Consider the following 18,430-nt stretch of genomic DNA (forward strand, 5'->3'; position numbering starts at 1 on the left):
TAAAATTCTATTCCAGCATTAAGGTTATTTCACACACACCAACACATCTTCAAAATACCCATCTTCTTCCAAGAATAATTACTGTAACCCATGTCTAATGGGAATATATTCCCTGTAAGACACTAGTACTGCAGATAGGTATGACAAAGCCACACCCTTTATGCTGTGCAGAGTATAAAGATGCCTCTCAAAGTAAAAATCTTCAAGACAAACCAAACAAGCAGAAGTGCCCGCTTGAATTTTGTGAGCCAGGAGAGGATGCTACAGCCAAACCTGCCAGGCATGTCTGTGGAAGGTCACTTACAGTCAGCCTCCTCTTCTCTTAATATATAGCATTACATAATAAGCAACTAAAATATCAAAGATAACCCAGGAGAAAGAATGGGGTGGCACTTCCCCAACAGAAATAAACCTTTACACCAGTTTTCTTTTTCCATATTTTTCCTGTATTTTCCAGAGTGCAAAACTGCAGTGTAGCCAGTGATGCCAACTCCAGTCACTGCTTCAATTCTCCTGTGAATACCCTTTCCTCCAGCTAGCCAGGGAGCCCTCTGTGTTTGCCACTTTGAACTATTCTAGGGAGCCTAACTTCTAAAACATCAATTACACAGCAAGGCCAAAAGCCAATTAAAATAAGTTGGTATTCACTCACTAAGAAGGCACTTTAAGAAGAACAGTCATTTTAAGAAGAACAGTCAAGTTTTCTCATGGATGAGGAAAATCTTTTTCAGGAGAAAGGTCATTACACAATCAGTAAGTACAATGAAGACTGCCACAAAGGAATGAGAAATAGGAAGAATTGTGCAGCAATAAAACAACGGCATAAAACATGACACTTAAAATGCAGGTTCCCTTTCACTACTGAGGGACTTGATGTCAGGTGCTAAGAAGTGCATGTGTGGGGGAAGTAATTTCTTAGAATTAGTGTGGAAGCAATAGCATTCATTTGAATGGATTCTGAGTAAAAACCATAAGCCAGTCATGTCCATGTGGGTCACTTGCTATTTTTAAACTACCATCAGTTACAACATCTTTCTGTTAGTATCTCATATTCAAAGCAATGGCAAAGGTTAACAGCAGTTTTCATATTGAATCCAGCTCTGGAATTAATGGAACAGCCTCTGAGTCTCAGAAGCAATAACTCCATTCCCAGTGTGTTGGCACTGCTCATGGTCATGGCATGCCCTGCTGCAGAGCTGACACAGGGAAGACTCTCACACATAGGTGACACCAAGCCACATGAGCAGCTTTCTCTTCACCTGGGTACTGATGGCAAGAAATGCAGGTGCACACACCACACTTCCATAAACAGCCAGCACATTAAAAACTGACATCTTATGCACAGACAAGTTAATTGCATTTTAGAATCCTTTTATAGCATGCTCCTTTGTTTCCATCCCTTTTATTGCTAGGAAGAGTCCCCCAGTTTTATAATAAAATAGCAGGTGAACATGTCAAACTTAGTTAAAAAAAAAAAATCTCCTCAATCCTAGCTTAATTTTTTTAAGTCTAAGTAAGAAGTGAAGACAGCTATGGAAAGGCATGGCATTCTGAATAAGCAGACCACTTTATTTAAACATTTCCACAAATCCAGCACACCAAGACCCACAGGTCTGCTGCTCAAACTCCCCTCTCCAATGAGCTTACAGGGTAACAGAAGACGAATCAGTAACACATTCAAATACACTTAAAATATGCAACAGGTACTCTGGTGGCTTTAGCTGCCTTTAAAACCACCTCCTACAGATCTATTTTGACAAGGAAGGGGCACTTTGAAAAAAGCTACAAACAGAGAAAGTGGCTGCTGTGGAGAAGTCGCCCAGGCTACAGCCAACCCACAAGTCCCACCAGGGTGGAATTAGGGCCAGGACCCTCCGTGGCAGCAGCTCCACCCCATTGCTGAGCCATCGGGCACAGCAGTGTAGCCAAGCCCACAGACACCCCTGGCAGCAGTGCTGACCCACCAGAGCTCTGCCAGGAGAGGGTGTGAGCTTTCTCCATGTACCACTCACACATACATCTGCATCTGGAGAAATGAAGAGCTTCCAGCCATGTCAGCTTCCTTTGGCATTCCTTTGAAAAGCAACACGGAATACCAAAGCCTAAGGAAAGCACAAGAAACCACACACCTCCTCTGGCTGAAAGCAGAGCTCATCTCCTCAAGTTCAATTCAGAGGGAGCCTTCAACTCTTTCTCCTCAGTAAAAGAAAAAAAACCCCAACAGTTTCTTCCACCATAAACTCTTTGAGTACTTCTGAAGAAAAGTGATTTGTCTGATTTCAGGACATGGAAAAAAACCCCAAACCAACAGTTTCCCACAATTTCGCTTTTCTCCTAACACTTGGTTAATTGCAGGCTGAAGTGCTTTTTAATAGGGGAGAAAAAAATCAGTGCATTTTAGCTAAATTACTTATGTCTGGTAGGCAAAAAGATCTGAACTGCTGAGAATGACTGTGTATTCTTTACAACACTAGTAAAAAACCCTTCAACATAAAACACTCCTCTAAAATTGCATGTATCACATTCTTTCAATGTAGACACCACTCAGTGTAAAGCAGGGCAAGAAAGGCTATATTCAGTATTTAACGGGGATAAAGCTTTAATCCTGAGTCACAAATAAGTACTCTGTGTTGGGGGAAAAAAAAAGTCTACAAGCTGGTATTTCTGGCTGTCAGCATGGAAACAACAGACTTGAGTTAAATACTGAGGCTGTCTCAAACACACAGGAACAGTTCACAGCCCAGTGCTGGACTCAGAGCATCAGCACATAGGCAAGGAGAGAACATCCATGGTACACAACACCTGTTAAAGACCTAAAGAGAAGCTACAAAATATTTTTACTTCTGGCCCCTAACAGGCCAAGAGACATAGTTCTAGAATGCAAACTGTGTCCTCTAACATTTTTTTCTTTTAATAATGGTGGAATTGAGGTTCCTGCTTCAGATATCTTGTTTCTAAATCAGTTGAGGGTGAAGCTGCCACCTCTGCCTAATGGACATCATGGTTGGGTGGGAATAGCTCCCTAGCAGAAACAGGAAAAGGTTTCACCCTACTCTCTAAGATGTTTTCAACTACTCTGCAGAGCCAATAGGTAAGGGGAGCCCAACTTTCAGAAGGAAGGAGTGGGGGAAAGGGCTGCTATGCACCCACAAAGAGACTGAGGATATAAGAGGATCATGGCTAGCTGAACCATGACAATTTTCTGTCACAGGGAATTGAGCCTTCCCATCACTGCTTGTAGAGCTATCTCCATGCACTGCAGGAAACCATCCTGGCTTGGAGTCCAGGCCAAAGCCTTGACAAGGGACAGTTTGGGTAAGTCAGAGGCAAGGCTTACATCTGCTTCCACTTGTGCTGGGAGCACACAGAGCAGAGGTCTAGAGCTCTCTCTCGTCACTCTGTTAGTGAGCCTAGGACACTCAGTACTTCATAAAGGTGTTTCACAGGTTGCACATATACTCCTAAGTGGTGCCCAGGACTGCCTGCACAGGTGACACAGAAGCACTTCCTGATGTATGGATAATTACTTTGGGTGAAGGCAATTTCAGTGTTCAGGTGTTCCAATCTTTCTATAGCACAGGAATTGAGAAGGGTTATTAAAGATGCACTGCAAAGGAATCACACACACATACACATCTACAACCACTTCTATTCAGCACAGTATTTTAAAATTAAATTTCTAAAAAAACAATATCTGAATTGTTCATTCTGTTTGAATGACCAGTTACAGTTCTTTACATAAAATTTACAATGTAGTATTGTGAAATCCACAGATAAGATTACACAGCAGTTGCCACGCATATTTTTGTTAACACAGCCAAAGAAACTTTCCCTTTCAGCTTTCTCTCACCATCCTTAAAGCAAAGGCCTACTTTACCAAACATAAAGGAGACAGGTGAGAACCCAGGTCTCTTACTCATCAACCTCTTGCCAAAAACCTAGACCCCTAAAGACTAAGTAAAGAAACACTGAGGTGGGGACACCATCAACACCTGAGAAGTAACTCTGGGCATCCTGTTGGACTTGATAGTTTTTATAGAATCCCTCACCATCTCCTTTTCTGTTTTCTCATCTGCACCAAGAGCAGAAGTTACTAGAGTAGCTGCAGATGCTCTGCATCTACAGACCAGTTCAGTCCTTGTGTTCTTTCAGGAAGAATCATTGGCAGACCTGTTCAGAGACATATTTCTACTGCAAAGCAGCAAAGAAAAGCTGGAAGTGGTTCCAAAAGAAATTTTCTGAAGTGGACAAAGGAAAACCTCCAGCTCCTACAGGGCCCAGACATGTGCAACATGAACCTGCCATGGAACCACCTCACTCTGACAACAAGCTTGTGCAGCAGACATCAGGTTACCTCCCCTCAGCTCAGCACACTGCAGCCAACACAACCAGAGCACTCACACAGGAGCAGAAGGCAGGCAGGTGTGTAAGCTCTGCAGTACTATAGACCTGGCATCTGTTTGGGATGACTTTCTAAGTTAGATGAGAATTACAGGACGTGCAGAGGACAACCTTCCCCCTTCAGCCTTTGTGTGGTTCCTACAATTACACAGTGCTGCAGAGCAGTACCAACTTTAACAGCCAGGTGTGTCACCAAAGGCTTCCTCAAGCAAAAGAAATCCAAGTTGCCATTTCTCTCTTCTTTGGCTTATGTCATGATCAGAGGGCATTCTGCTGGTGATTTGACAGAACTTCCTATGAAGATGAAGTTAACAAACAAAAATGAACTAATTTATCTTAATTAAATATACTATCCTTATAGAAACAAATTAACAAAACCCCCAAACCCACAGAAACAACAACACCCCAACCCACAGAAACAAAGAAAGAAACCCAAAATCACTGCCCTGGGGACTGTAGATTGTACTCCAAAGATATTTCAGAAACACCAGCAATTATAAGTTATCCAATCACCCTGCCTAAAGACCAGATCTGAAATACATGCAGGTTGATAAAAGCTATATAATGTTTCTCCTAAATTTCTCTCAAAAGAAGAATTTATAATTTTTCTACCCAGCCACATGCCAAAAAGCAAACTTAGAGAAAAGATTTGAATTACAATTAAAACATACTGAGCAGTCAAAAAGCTGAGCAAGACTTGCTTTAAAAGCCTGTAACAAAGTGATTTAAAATAATATTCAGGAAGAACAAGCAGGTTGCCAGAGAAAGGATAATGTTCTCAAAACTGGCTGCTCAGTTATGATCCTCAATCTAGTATTAGGAGGCTTATGTCAAAGTGGCTTATTAAAAACCAAGACTGACATTATTTTGCTGGCAGTGGAGATGAGTTAGGTCATCTCTAGCATGTGTAGATAGATACTAGAATTTTAACAGAGAGCACTGCAGCCAGATGAGATAAAAATAGACCTTTTCTGTATCTACTCTGTGGATACAGAAACTTAGTCTGATACAGAGTATTGCAGAATAGATATAATGTTTTTATCCTGAAGATTTACAGCTTCTCTCTCATTTGTTTTCCACAAAAGGAGCAGCAGTACCATGTTCCTCTTCATATACTGTTTTTCTTTCACTGTACCCTAGTCCAGTTTGCTTTTACTTTCATCTGCAGCACTAGCACGTGTGGCCCACAGACAAGAAGGTACCTGATAGGACTGACACCTATGCTGATTCATGGGTGGCCAGTTGCCTGAATTACCACTTCTGAAAAGGGACAAAGTAATTGCCTAGTGGCAGTGATGCCACTGCTTCTGCAGGAGACATCTACTTATCCGGGTGGCTGCTTCCTAAGGAGCAGGATAACAAGAGCCCACCATCACCTCCCACCCTTAAGTCCACCTGAGCTGTCCAGGTGCATGGTCCATGTCCTGTTGCTCCTACTACTTGGTGATGTTTCTTGGTAGAGAACCAAGAAACCTGCAAAACAAAGTCACTACCAAACCTCTTCAGGAAAAACATGTTGGAATACTTTATCCTCCAGCTCAGACCAACACTAAGAACAGCAAGCACCATGATCACTATCTCTAGCTGAAACACATGTGTCAGCAAAGTTTCAATTCCCTTATTTCTCTGTTGTGGATTTCTCTGTTTGCTTGGGTTGTGTCAGATTTTTTTAAATTGTTCTGTAATAACTTGCATTAGCTATATTAGCAATACTGTTGCTGGGGCAGCTGACACTCGCTATTATTTAACTTCCACAGAGCAGCACCCTTGTTACAGTTTCAACGCTAGAATTCGATTCTATTTAGCACTAATAGATATGTGTGCTTTAAGGACTACAAACTCTTTCTTTGACATGTTGCATTATGATTTTGTGTTTAAGGCAGAGTGATCAAACGTATGCACTTTAAATAGATATACAACTTTTTTAAAAGTGCATTTCTCAGATAGCAAGTTATCAGCAAAATTGAAACCCATCTATCAGTTTAACTGCTGTCTTTTAAACAACAAGGAAGGAAGAGGAGATTTAAGCCCAGTTAGCAAAAGTATAACAAAGTTACTCCGGCACTTGCTGTAATGATCTGTGTGCTAGAGCACACATAGAAAGTCTGTGAAATGTTAAAGTGAAGCCAGGTCTCAGCAGAACTTTACCAGCATGGAGGTTAACCACATTAGGTAGGAACTGAACATACTAAACATGTTTCCTAGGATGTTTGCCATGAAAGGGCAAGAGTCAGTTTGTTTGGAAGAGAGAACAGCATGTATTTTGATATAATAAGGGGACTCATTTAGAAGGCAAGTATACTAGGGAACAATCTATGAAAGTAAAATTATTTAAGTGAGGGCACACCTAGAAAATGTAACAGTTTGAGCCAATTATTCTTTTATGGATGCTGCCAGTGGGGCTGAAAAAGATAGTGCCTTTCCTAAGACGAAATTTCATCATTTGCACATCAAATGGGAACCTGACAACCCTTTCACAGATCATGAACTGCATGTTAGAGCAAACTAATTTGAGTTTAATGAGAGGCAGAATCTCTCCAGCTGAACAATTTCTCATTTCCCACGCAGCTCATCAAAACACATACCCAAATGCCCTTGATGCCCTGACACTTGTACTGCGTGCATTAGCGCACCCACATACACAAGATTTTCAGCATAAACTAAGCCACTAAAGTGATCATAAAAACATAATAAATGAACTTTCCAAAGGTGACAACACTAGGGTAATACCTAAACATCTTCAATACCACCTTACCCTGTCTCTTTTCCGATCAATACACACAGTTAATCTACTGTCTCCTGGGCACTTTTCAGCTGCTAAGCATTATCATGCCAGTGCATAACTTACTTATGTGTCCAGCTGTTAATTTGTCAGTTTTCAGCAATGAGCATACGTGAAGTACACAGCAGTGCAGCAAAGAGATCAGTGACTAAGAGCAAATTGGGATGGTTTAAGGGAAGCATCAGCAGAGGAAAATTCCACTGCTTTGCAAGCAATCACATAGCTCTCAAGAGCAGTAGTACTCATCAGGGAGGAAATGCTTCACTTTCCCCCTCCCCTCGAGTGCTGAATTTCTCATGTGTGGTTACCCTCAATATGCTTATCCCGACCAACATCGGGCAGGTGCTTCACACAGCTCAGCAGGAACAGATTCCGCTGGTGAAGGAGAAGAAGTGCCCCCGGAGCTTATGGCAGCAGCCAATCACCAGCAGACAAATAATTTTTCAAATGGATGGCTGCTCTTCACCGCAGCCCACTATGCTCTGCGTGGTGAACTGCGCACCGAGCACAGCCGCGGAGTTCCCCGCGGAGCAAGGGCTCTGCGTCCCCAGCTCAGGCTCACCTCTCTGCTCTGTGCCAGGCACTGACAGCACCAGCGGGAGCAGACCAGCACCATGAACACCATCCTGCAAAGCCCAGCTCCTCCGGGCCATCAGCCCCACAAACGCAGGGGAGACACACAGCTTCTTCTCCTGAGGGATTTACCGTCCCTTTACTCACATCCACCGAGAAGAGGGGCCCGGAGTGGGCGAACTCAACTCGGTAGAGCCCCCGTTCCACCAGGGGGGCTCGGGATGAGCCGCAGCCAGTGTCAGGGTGTCTGCTCACTGTCACTGCGGTCAGTCGGGATCCGCAAACGCGGACCGCCGGTGACAGCAGCGCGCCGACAGCCAGGGAGCAAACCCGGAGGCAACACACGCTCCTTTCCGCGTGGTGCGGCCACAGCGCGGCGAGGGCAGCGCGATGGCGCTTTCCAAAATCATCTCTGCCACGACCTGCACGGCTCGGCACTCCATGCTGCTGGAAGTACGGCCGGCGAGCTGCCTTTCTGCGGCGGGAGGGTCACCGGAGCGCCGTCCCCGGCAGCACGGCCACGGCGGCGGGGCGCACCTTCCCGCCGGACACCGCTCCGCTGCTGCACGGGAGGCTGCGGTCCGCGCCTCCCCCTCAGTGTCCTTCTGTCCCCAACCCCAGGAAAGGCGCCGGTGAGGGGAGAAGATCCAGGAGCACCGGCGGAGACGGTCGGGCTCTGCGGCGAGGGGCTCCCCCTGCCCGGGGCTTGGCCTACCGGGCGCTGCCGCCCGCCCACCCGCCGCCGCGGCTCGGTGCTGCTCCGGCGGCACGGAGGGGCGCGGCCAGTGCCGGGCCCTCCGCCGCCCCCCGCCCCTCCCGGCACCTGCCGGGGCTGACCCCGGCGCTGAGGCGCGGGCGGTGCCGCGGCCCCGGCGGGACTCACCGTAGATCATGGCCAGGCCGGTCTCGTGAAGAAAGCGGACGCGCCGGTGCTTGAAGAGCCAGATGGTGAGGATGGTGAGGGTGAGGAGCAGGATGAAGGTGAGCAGGCTCACGCTGTCCTGCCGGTGGCTCTCCTCCGCCTCCTTCTCGGTGGCGAGCTCCTCCATGGCGCTGCTGCTGCCGCCGCTCCGCTCCGCCGCTCGCAGCCCCCCGGCCGCCAGCAGGAGCAGCGGGAGCAGCGGGAGCCGGCGGCGCAGGGGCCCGGCCATGGCTGCGGGAGCCGGGATGCCGCGGCGCCCCGTCCCCCTCCCGCGGCGGCGGCCCTCGGGCACTGCCCACCGCCCGCCCGGCCGGCCGGCGGGGGAGGGAGCGGGGAAGGGAAAGAAGGAGGGCGGGAGGGAGCGGCCCCGGCGCGCAGGAGCCCGCCCGCCGCCGCCTCCCCCCGGCCCCTTAAAGGCGCAGCCCCGCCGGGCGGCGAACGCTGCTCCGCCGTGAGGACGCGGTGCCGCTGCTCTCCCCGTGCCCGGCCCGGCCCGGCCAGCCCCGCCCGGCGGAGGTGTCAGGGTGGGCGAGGTTTCCCCCCGCCCCCGCGGGGCTGGCTCCGCTCCGGGAGCTCCAGGAGCCGCCCCGGTGTCGCTCTCCCTCCCCGCGGTGCAGGGCAAACCTGTGAGCGGCTCTCACACCGGGGCCGTGCTGGAAATCATCACCCCAGAGCCCGCCCTGCCCATGGCCCGGCTCGGACTGGGCCAGGAGCGCACGGCCCCGTGAGATCTGGCAGGCAATAAGCGCTCTCGTCTTTTCCTTTCTCTCCTTTCTCTCCTTTCTCTCCTTTCTCTCCTTTCTCTCCTTTCTCTCCTTTCTCTCCTTTCTCTCCTTTCTCTCCTTTCTCTCCTTTCTCTCCTTTCTCTCCTTTCTCTCCTTTCTCTCCTTTCTCTCCTTTCTTTTCAATACGACGTAGGAAAACTTACAAAACGTAAATTGCTGACTTGGAGGTTTTCATCCAGGTACATCCTACTGGACATTTGCTTCTAGGAAACAAGACAATTGTAGGAAATGAATAGAGAGCTAGTCAGCAATTTTAATTTGATTTTTTTTTTTTTTTGAAAAGAAAAAGAGCAATATGTTCACTGTTTGAAAATCATCTCGAGTTGGGGAGATGAAGGAAAGAAAAGTCACTTTTTGCAAGCAACCCAAAATCAGCACTTTCTCCTTTAGCTTTTTTCCCCTTTTTCTTAAATGATTCATAATCCCTTTAAAAGATGAAACATTGAGTAGTGAAATTGTTAGGGTTTAAGGAAATACAAGCAGCTGTAAAACTATGTTTGTGTTTTCTTTTGGGGTTTTGTTGGTTGGTTGGTTTTGGTTTTTTGTTTTACCATCCTCGGCGGGAGAGTGCTCTGCCTTTTTCTACCAGAGGAATACCCCCAGCTTCCAGTGGTGGTGTAAGCAGTGCTGACATTTCTGCTCCTGGGGCCTTTCTCCCAGAGCTATTTTCAATCACAACATCTAACATGTATTTTTAGCCATTATTTTGCATAAAAAGGAAGCACAATAACTTTGGCCATATTTTAAATTAGTTACATGCCAGAGCTTATCTCCTTTAGTGTTGTGCTCTTTCTTAACATTGTTGCCATGTTTCTGAGGGTATTTATTGGGATGCTCTAGTCACAAGAAACTTTCATCTCCTCCTAATGCATCTGGCATTGTCTTTGTGATATATGCTATTTTTCAGAAATTCCCTTTTATAAATATTTCAAGATGACAGCTATGTAAATCTACACTTCTATTTATATGTAGTCCTTTTAAAGACAGTATTTATGCAAACTCCCCTTAACAACTTTAAAAATCCAGTGTAATTAGTTGCAATTATATTTAAGTATTTGATTGTGCAGGGCTGAAAGCTTACTTTGATAGTGCCATCATTTGTAAACCTCTTAGAGATGAAAAGAAGTAATTTGCCTTGAAGACCTAGCTCTTAAACCTATGTGAACCATTAAAAATTACTGCCTCAAGGCTGACTTATGTTAAATCTCATATTCAAAATTAACATTTCTGATATAATGAGAGTATTATACCACTGAATCTTTACTGTGTATCTTTAGGATATACAATCTACATACAATGTAACATATATCTCTAGGATAACAACCTACAGGCCTCCTAGCAGACTAGAGTTATGCACTACAGTGCTAAGTATGTGTAATGCTAATAAAGTTGTAAAATAAAAAAACTGGATAGCAATAACAGGCTCTCCTCTGTGGGTTTGGTTTTTATGTGCTGCATAGTGCTGGGCAGAGTCTGTCACTACATGATGGCTTTTTTTAAGGAGACAATTTCCATGTATATTGTAATTTTATCCACCTCTCAGCTAAGCTGCAGTCAGGGTCTTAAGTTACTTCCTGACAAGTCTTCCACCAATAACCTGTGTTTTATCCTTCTACAGTTCACTATATATTATGTCTCTTGCTCTTCATGCAATAATGAGAAATATCCAGGCATTTTTAAATACTTAAGGATAGTAGACAAATTTTCCTTTTTTTTTTTTTTTAGCTGAACTCTGTTGTTTATGGAGGAAAGTATTCATCAGTTTGATGCGTCAGTGCTACCATCAGCTCAAGCCTTGAACTCCCATATTCACATTTACCAGGCTTTTTCACTGCTATCCTGCCCCTGTAGCCTTGTACAGGTATCACTTTGTCCTAGGAATCTTTCTTCAATTATTTTTATCAAATGAAAAAAATAATGTTCACTACTGTTGTGCACAAAAGTGAGCACAGCTTATTCTTTCTCTGGACTCTGTGGGTGTAACTAAATCCTGTATGCAAAATGGTGATGGGAGCATGATTGTTTCTGTCTGTGCAGAGCATCAAAGTTTAATAGGGATGTAATTGACTTCTCTTCAACTCAGTGTTCCATCTAATAAGTTGTTGCCAGGGAACTTGATATGCAGAACATATTTGATTTGTACAGGCCAGAACTTGCTGTCTCTTTACACTCATGGATTGGTATCATGGTGCATAAATACTTAAACTGATTCAAACAGCATCATCTAGAGTGTATGCTATCAACTAAGGAAAAAAGGTATCAGGTTGAGCTTCTTTATCCACCTCTGTAAACCAGGCTGCATCCTTGTCAGAGGGTTGTGTTGACACAGCTCAGCTCCTCACAGTGCTGTAACTCCCAGGTCTCCATGCTCTTTTCAGTCCATTAGGAACATCAGTAATCTCACCTCAAGGGGTAGCTCCACCACTGTAATAGCCCTGCAGTTACACTTTTGTTCCAGACTGTTTTTGGCAGGCCTCCACCTGCCTTCCCAGTCTGTTTTGCACTAAAACTTCATGTACTCTACAGGTGGGACCTCTGCCTGACAGCCACCACATATGTTGCAGAAGTCAGCCTGCCTGCTTAGCAAAACTGTCATTTGATTCTATTCCTGTTTTCTATCCATTTGTTAATTTTGATCTGGAGTCAGGCAGAGATCTTTGATCTGCTTGCTGTTTGAGAGGCCCATCTTGAGGCAGAAACAATGAGGTATGTTTTAGGAGATGGAAGGACAAGTGGATAACAACAGAGGTATAAAAAGATTCAAACTAAACTATAAGATGGCAATGAAATGGGTCAGAGGACAAAATATAGCCATTCAACAGAGTTCAGCCATACTTGGATGGATGCAGGAGGATTTTTGTATTAAATGCTAATAAATATTTACATTTGTACATACTTGGTAATTGACTGGCAGGATTGAGTCACAGGAGTCTGGCCAGAACACCACAGAGACCAATATGGTTCAGCCTACCCTTCGCCTACCAGTTTTGTCTAATTAAAATGTTCATTCTGCCAGAAGCCCCATCAAAGAGTCCATTGAGCATTTTTATAGCTTTGTTTGTCAAGAAAGTCATTGTTATCACATGAACTGATACACACTCTGGCTTTATTCTTATTCCCAGAGCTGAATAATGTCACGTAAGGCAAGTGCAAGGTCCTATTTTCAATTGCTCTCTTTCCAGCTGTTGGTGGCAACATCATCCACTCCTTGTCAATCACACTGCAGAACTGTTGCTCTATTGAGACCTTTTCTGTATTATGCAAGTCTGTTGAGACTGGCCCTTTGTGCTGCTGGAAGCAGGAGTTTTGAGATTTTCACTGATCTAACATGCTCTTGTAGGACTGATCCTGGTAGAGAAAAGTCTTGCTGTTGCTTGGGCTTATGAAAAATGGAAAATCAAACAAATCCTTATCTTAATTCCCAGCATGTTTATGCAACTGCCTTTGCACACTCACATTTTCTAGCACATTAATCCAGAATGCAGTAGCAAGTTGATTAGCTGTCAGGTCAGCCTTGTAGAGCAGCTGCCATGTCAGCCACACTCCTTTCTCCCCCTTTTTTCTCCTTTCTTCCCTTTTTAGCCAAACCCTCCCATCAGTGTGCTTTAAAATGCCAACCCATTTTGAACCTATAGCTGACTTCTGACACCAGTGGGATCATCTTGTGGGCAACTCGTCTGTGTAAGATATCCACATACCCTAGGATCTCATAAAACATGCCTTATTGAGATGTGAGGTTAAAGACAACTAAGTGTTCTGCAATTGAATTCTGTCATGCTTTTACTGAAAACCATTTCTTTTCAAATCTCCAGCTTGTTGGAAGAGCTAAGAATTGTGACACATCTTTCTGCTTGTACCAGTTCTGTAGAGGTGTCATATAGCTGAGAAAATGTCAGAACTGCCATTTTCCATCAATGCAAGTGCAGAAATCATAATTAGCCTTTCCAGTAGACAAAGTCTAGCTAGAGTAAAAACTGTTTCGTGCTATTTGCAAGACACAGTAGTCACTCATCATGCAGCCACAGCTTTTGAGTCATGGTAAATTTTCAAGGTGTCTGAGAGGGATATGACTAGAAAATTTATCTATGTAAGAGTGCTCTGTCATCTCCCTTGTACCCAAACAGATTTATTTCCCCTTCTAGCTGTATGTGATATCAGCAAGTGTCATGCTACAAGGAGCAAAGCAAGTTGTCTCTTTTTTCTCAGAAGAAGGCAGTTCATTACCCTTTGCAGGTGCACATCAGGGTTATGACTTTCAAAGTTGTAATCACTCAAAGACTAAGCTAAACAATCATTCTTCTCATCACTCATCACTTCCCACCATGCTCCCCATAAATATTAAAACAAGTGAATATCACAGCTCAAAAAGTGCCACAACACAACCTGTGCCAGAAGAGTCTGAAAAAACATTCTGGAAAAGAGTAAGTGAGCCTCAGTTGAGGCTTGTGATTTATGATATGACCTTGTGCACAAAAGAAGGGTCTATGTAAACATCATTTGAACTGCAAACATGCACATAGATGCTCTATTAGTGACAGCTGTCAGTTGACCACTACCAGAAACAGTGTCTGCAAAAGGTTTTCCTGAATGCAGTTCAGAAACATACAGCAGGAGAGATTGGGAAAAAATGTGGGTATAGTGTGGGCATTCAAATTTGTTGTAAAATATTTCTATTCCATATTTACACAATTATACAAAACCTTAAGACAAAAAAAAAAAAAAAAACACAAAAACCAAAACAAAACAAAACCACAACAAAACACGAAACCCCCCCCCCTAAAGCCCCCTGTTCTCTTCTTGATAGAGAAATAGAAAGTCAAAATTATGCTTCATTAAATCTTGACTATGTTCAATATGTATGCCTGTAGGCATTGCACAGGCTAGAAAGTGAATCTTAGTCAGTAAAGTTATGCTAAGTATCCTGGCTTCAGCTAAATTAGGCAGCCCAGAGGCATGGTAAGACATTGGACAGAAAAAGGTTCAGTCTGTCCCAAGAAGTTATGTCTGAAGGTGCTTATTTTTGCTCTTGTTCTGGAAAGAAGTGATCAAACAGGAAACTTGTAGTCTCTCCTACAGGCAAACAAGTTTTCCTAGAAATATGAGATCCTAAAACACCCATGGACAAATGACTCCCATAATGCTGGACAACAGCTGCTCTGCAGTTTAGAAAGAAGCCTAGAGGTCTGAGGAGTAACTAGAGTTAAGGAGATATAAATGGCTGGCATAGGCTCTAATTCTGCTGAAAGAGCTGAATTATTAACAGTGTAATAATACAGTCAATTCATATAATCCAAGCAATTTTCTGCACAGATTAAAAATGACTAAGGGAGAGAAAGAATGTCAGATAACTGGCCAGAAAGCATAGGATGGCTGAGGTTGGAAGAGATCCCTGTAGTCCATTTTGCCCACCCCCCCTGCTTAAGTAGAGACACTTAGAGCTGGTTGGCCAGGACCATGTCCAAACAGCCTCTAAACAATTCCAAGGATGGAGATTCCACAACCTCTCTGGGCAACGTGTCCCAGTGGTCAGTCACCTTCAGAGTAAAAACTGTTCTGATGGTCACAGGGAACCTTCTGTGTTTCAGTTTTTTGTCCATTTCCTCTGGTCCTGCTACTGAGCACAGCCTGGCTCCAGCTTCTTTACAATTTCCCTTCAGATATTTATAGACATTGATGAAATTATCAATAGATGATAAAATGAGATTAGATTATCAATTATGAGATTCTGAATGTAATATCTATTTTAGCAACAATATTCATCTCCAGAGCTTTCCATACTGGCAAAAGTCTGAGAATGGTGTTTCAAAACCAAACTTAAATTGTATATTTGTATTGCTGTGGAAACTAAAAACTTTATTTATGATTGACTGATACTGGCTCATTTTGAGTTCCACACAATTGGGTAGAACCTGAGTCAGGGAAGCAGAAGTGGCTGCCTAGCTGGAAGACGAGGATTAGACATAAGTCCAAAACAAGGCCAGATGATGCCAGTACTGAGAGCTGGTTGTTTCTTTCCAAGAATTACCAAATTTGGACAGGCGGTGCTGTTGGGTAAGTTTTAGCTTCTGGTGGACTTTGACTAATAGCAATGGGAAGCTGCTAAGGGGAAACATGCAGGTTCCAACAGTAGAAACCTTCCACCACAGATCTGTACTTATTGGAAAAATTATGATAATGGCTCTGGGCCAAGTTGTGACAGAATGAGACATCTAACAGCTCCCATGGACATGGACCTTTCATATGGATGATGCAGATAGGGGTGGTTTTTGTTTGCTTGATTGCTAGGCTCCTGGCCAAAGTCAAAGAGGAGAAAGATACAAAAGACTGAAATCAAAGGACAGAGAGTAGTTGTCAGCTGCTTTGAGGTGTAATCAATACAATTGCAGGCTGTAACCCCAAGATAGGAAATATCCAAGACAGATGTGTTGGTGGAATCAGCATCACAGTAGTCAGGTCAGACATAATTGTTGTTGTAGGAACAGATGCCACCTACAGTGCTGTAAGGAAGGATTTGATGTTATACTGCACTGTCTTTACCTGTTCATTCCTTATTTTAATAAATAGAGTAGTTCATTCTATAAAGAAGGTTTTTCATGTTAATATTATTTACATATTCCCAGTTCCTCATGCTTCCCCTGTTGTGTGCCAGTCGAGATAAATTCCAGGTTTGGGCATTAGAGTAGGTGGGGTGATCTATTGTGGTGCACTTACTACATGCATACAAAGCTGGGACATCTAGAGGCCACAGCAGTGTCTGCAGATACCGTGAGTACAAATACATCTACGAGATGTGGGTATTAGAGCATTTTCCAAAAGCAGCTTAGATAATAAGTACATCGCATGACCTCTAGTGGCATTAAGCCCAAGGCACTGTCAAAGTCACACGTAGCAGTTTCATGCTGCTGGGGAAAAGCCAAGGTCACAGAGGAACTATCACATATGTGACAGTTCTGTGCTGCTGTACCCCACCTTACTGCCAGGCTTATGCCAGCCCCAGTTTTGGCCCATTGCCAGGGTAAGAATGAGAAAAGTTTTTAATTCAGCAAAAATTCCAAACACTCAGCAGAGTGAATGTTTTGCAGCAATGTTTTCACTGTCAACTAATAACACATTGTCATTAATCTTTCCTGGTGTCATGGTTTAACCCCAGCCAGCAGCTCAGCCTGACCCAGCCACTTGCTCACTCCTTCCACAGAGGAATGGAGGAGAGAATCAAAAGGGTAAAAGTGAAAAAACTATTGGGTTGAAACAAAGATAGTTTAATAGGGAAAGCAAAAGCTATGCAAAACAGAACAAGGAGTTAAATCACTGCTTCCCATCGAGAGACAGATGTTCAGTCATTTCCAGGGAAGCTGGGCTTCATCACACATAACAGTGACTTGGGAGAACAAATGCCACCACTCTGAGTGTTCCCCCACCCCCTTTTTTTAGTTCTGCCCAGGTTTACAGCATGAGCATGGAACCTTATGGTGTGGCACATCCCTGTGGCCAGCTGGGGTCAGCTGTCCCAGCTCTGACCCCTCCCAGCTCCCTGTGCACCCCCAGCCTCCTCCCTGGTGGGGCGAGGAGCAGAAAAGGCCCTGACTGTGCAAGCACTGCAGAGCAATAAGGAAAATATCCCTGTGCTATCAACACTGTTTCCAGCACAAATGCAAAACACAGCCCCACACGAGCTACCATAAAGAAAATTAACTCTTTCCTGGCCAAAACCAGCCCACCTGCTATTATCTTCATGTAGAGAAATAAGGAACATGGAAGCACCAGTGCAAGAAGGAATGACAATGAGAACCAGAAGGTAAAATTGGCCATGCTTTCTGTGCAGTGACTCAGAAAGTCAAAGAGGAGTAAGGATTCCTGTTAACATCAGCAGAAAAATAATGTTCTGGTACCTGTGGGTTCTATTTCGTTGAAGAGGTGCAGCTGTCATTGCTGACATCCTCTCCGAGGGTCTGGAATCCCCACATCTTGAAAAAGAAGGTAAAAATGATCTGCTGCTGCTGCTGCTGCCTGGGAACTTTGGCAGCAGGGAAAGGCAGGACCAGGTCTGCCAGAAAGAAGCTATTGACATGAAGATGAGGAGGAAATGGCAACAAGTGTGGCAACAGAAGACACTGAACACTGAACACCTCATCAGCTGTGTGATTTGGAAGCCAGGCTTTCCCACAGGACTGGTTGGAGAAGACTTCTCTCATGAGTTGCTGATGCAGCCTCTGGGTGCAACAAACAGGAGGTTACTGGACACCTTGGGACAGGCAAGTTAGGTTCTTTAAAGCTATAGAGCCTGTTCCTGTGGTTTCCCTTTTCAAACATCATATTCTGTGGCCCCTGAGACATGCAGAGTGTGCAGTGAGTCAGTCCCCAACAAAATTATTTCAGTGCTCTGCTACAACTGAGAGAGATGCACTCACATTTTGATAAAGTGCTCATTATGGAAGGCATATTTTGTTTCATTTGCTCTTACATTTGGTTTCACTCCCATTCTGGTGTTTGGGGTTTTCTCTAGTGCGTTTCTTTTACATTCATGGCACCAGGCTATTTTGATGTTTTCTATTGGAATGTTGGAGGACACAAGACAGATGATGGACTTTGGACCTGGTTAACATAAGAGATTTGATAACAGGATGCTTTGGCAAAGCAAACAGAACGTTGAAAATTAGACCTAGATTACAAGAAGATTAAATCAAACAGGTTTACCAGAAAAAGAAAATCCCAATTAACTCTGCAAGCAAGAGATGTTGTTATATGCATAGGTTTGTGTGTGTGATTTTAACCCAATCATTGTAGTACACATCACTAGTCTCCCTGAAATAGTATATAAGCATTTGTATCCCACAATAAAATCAGATTCTGATCACCAAGTCAGTCTCCCTGTCTCTCCCCATCGCCGACAGTTTTCTAATTATATTCCTGTTGCTTTCTATTATTTACTCTTTAGTCCTTTGGTGTTTAAATAGAGAGAGGGACTTC

At 44.2% G+C, this 18,430-nt stretch overlaps 1 protein-coding gene across 1 annotated transcript in view; it reads right to left on the reverse strand.

Annotated features, from left to right (window-relative positions):
* The window catches only part of SLC9A7 (solute carrier family 9 member A7), a 69,020-nt gene extending 59,971 nt beyond the window's left edge, over nucleotides 1-9,049 (reverse strand). The window contains exon 1 of the mRNA XM_054628062.2: nucleotides 8,640-9,049. Within this exon, the coding sequence (XP_054484037.1) occupies nucleotides 8,640-8,907 (268 nt within the window). The 5' untranslated portion in view covers nucleotides 8,908-9,049. The remainder of the gene's footprint in view (nucleotides 1-8,639) is intronic.
* Between the last annotated feature and the right edge of the window lie 9,381 nt (nucleotides 9,050-18,430).

The sequence above is a fragment of the Agelaius phoeniceus genome, chromosome 2 (assembly GCF_051311805.1).
Source record: "Agelaius phoeniceus isolate bAgePho1 chromosome 2, bAgePho1.hap1, whole genome shotgun sequence".
In the NCBI taxonomy this organism is placed as follows: Eukaryota; Metazoa; Chordata; class Aves; order Passeriformes; family Icteridae; genus Agelaius; species Agelaius phoeniceus.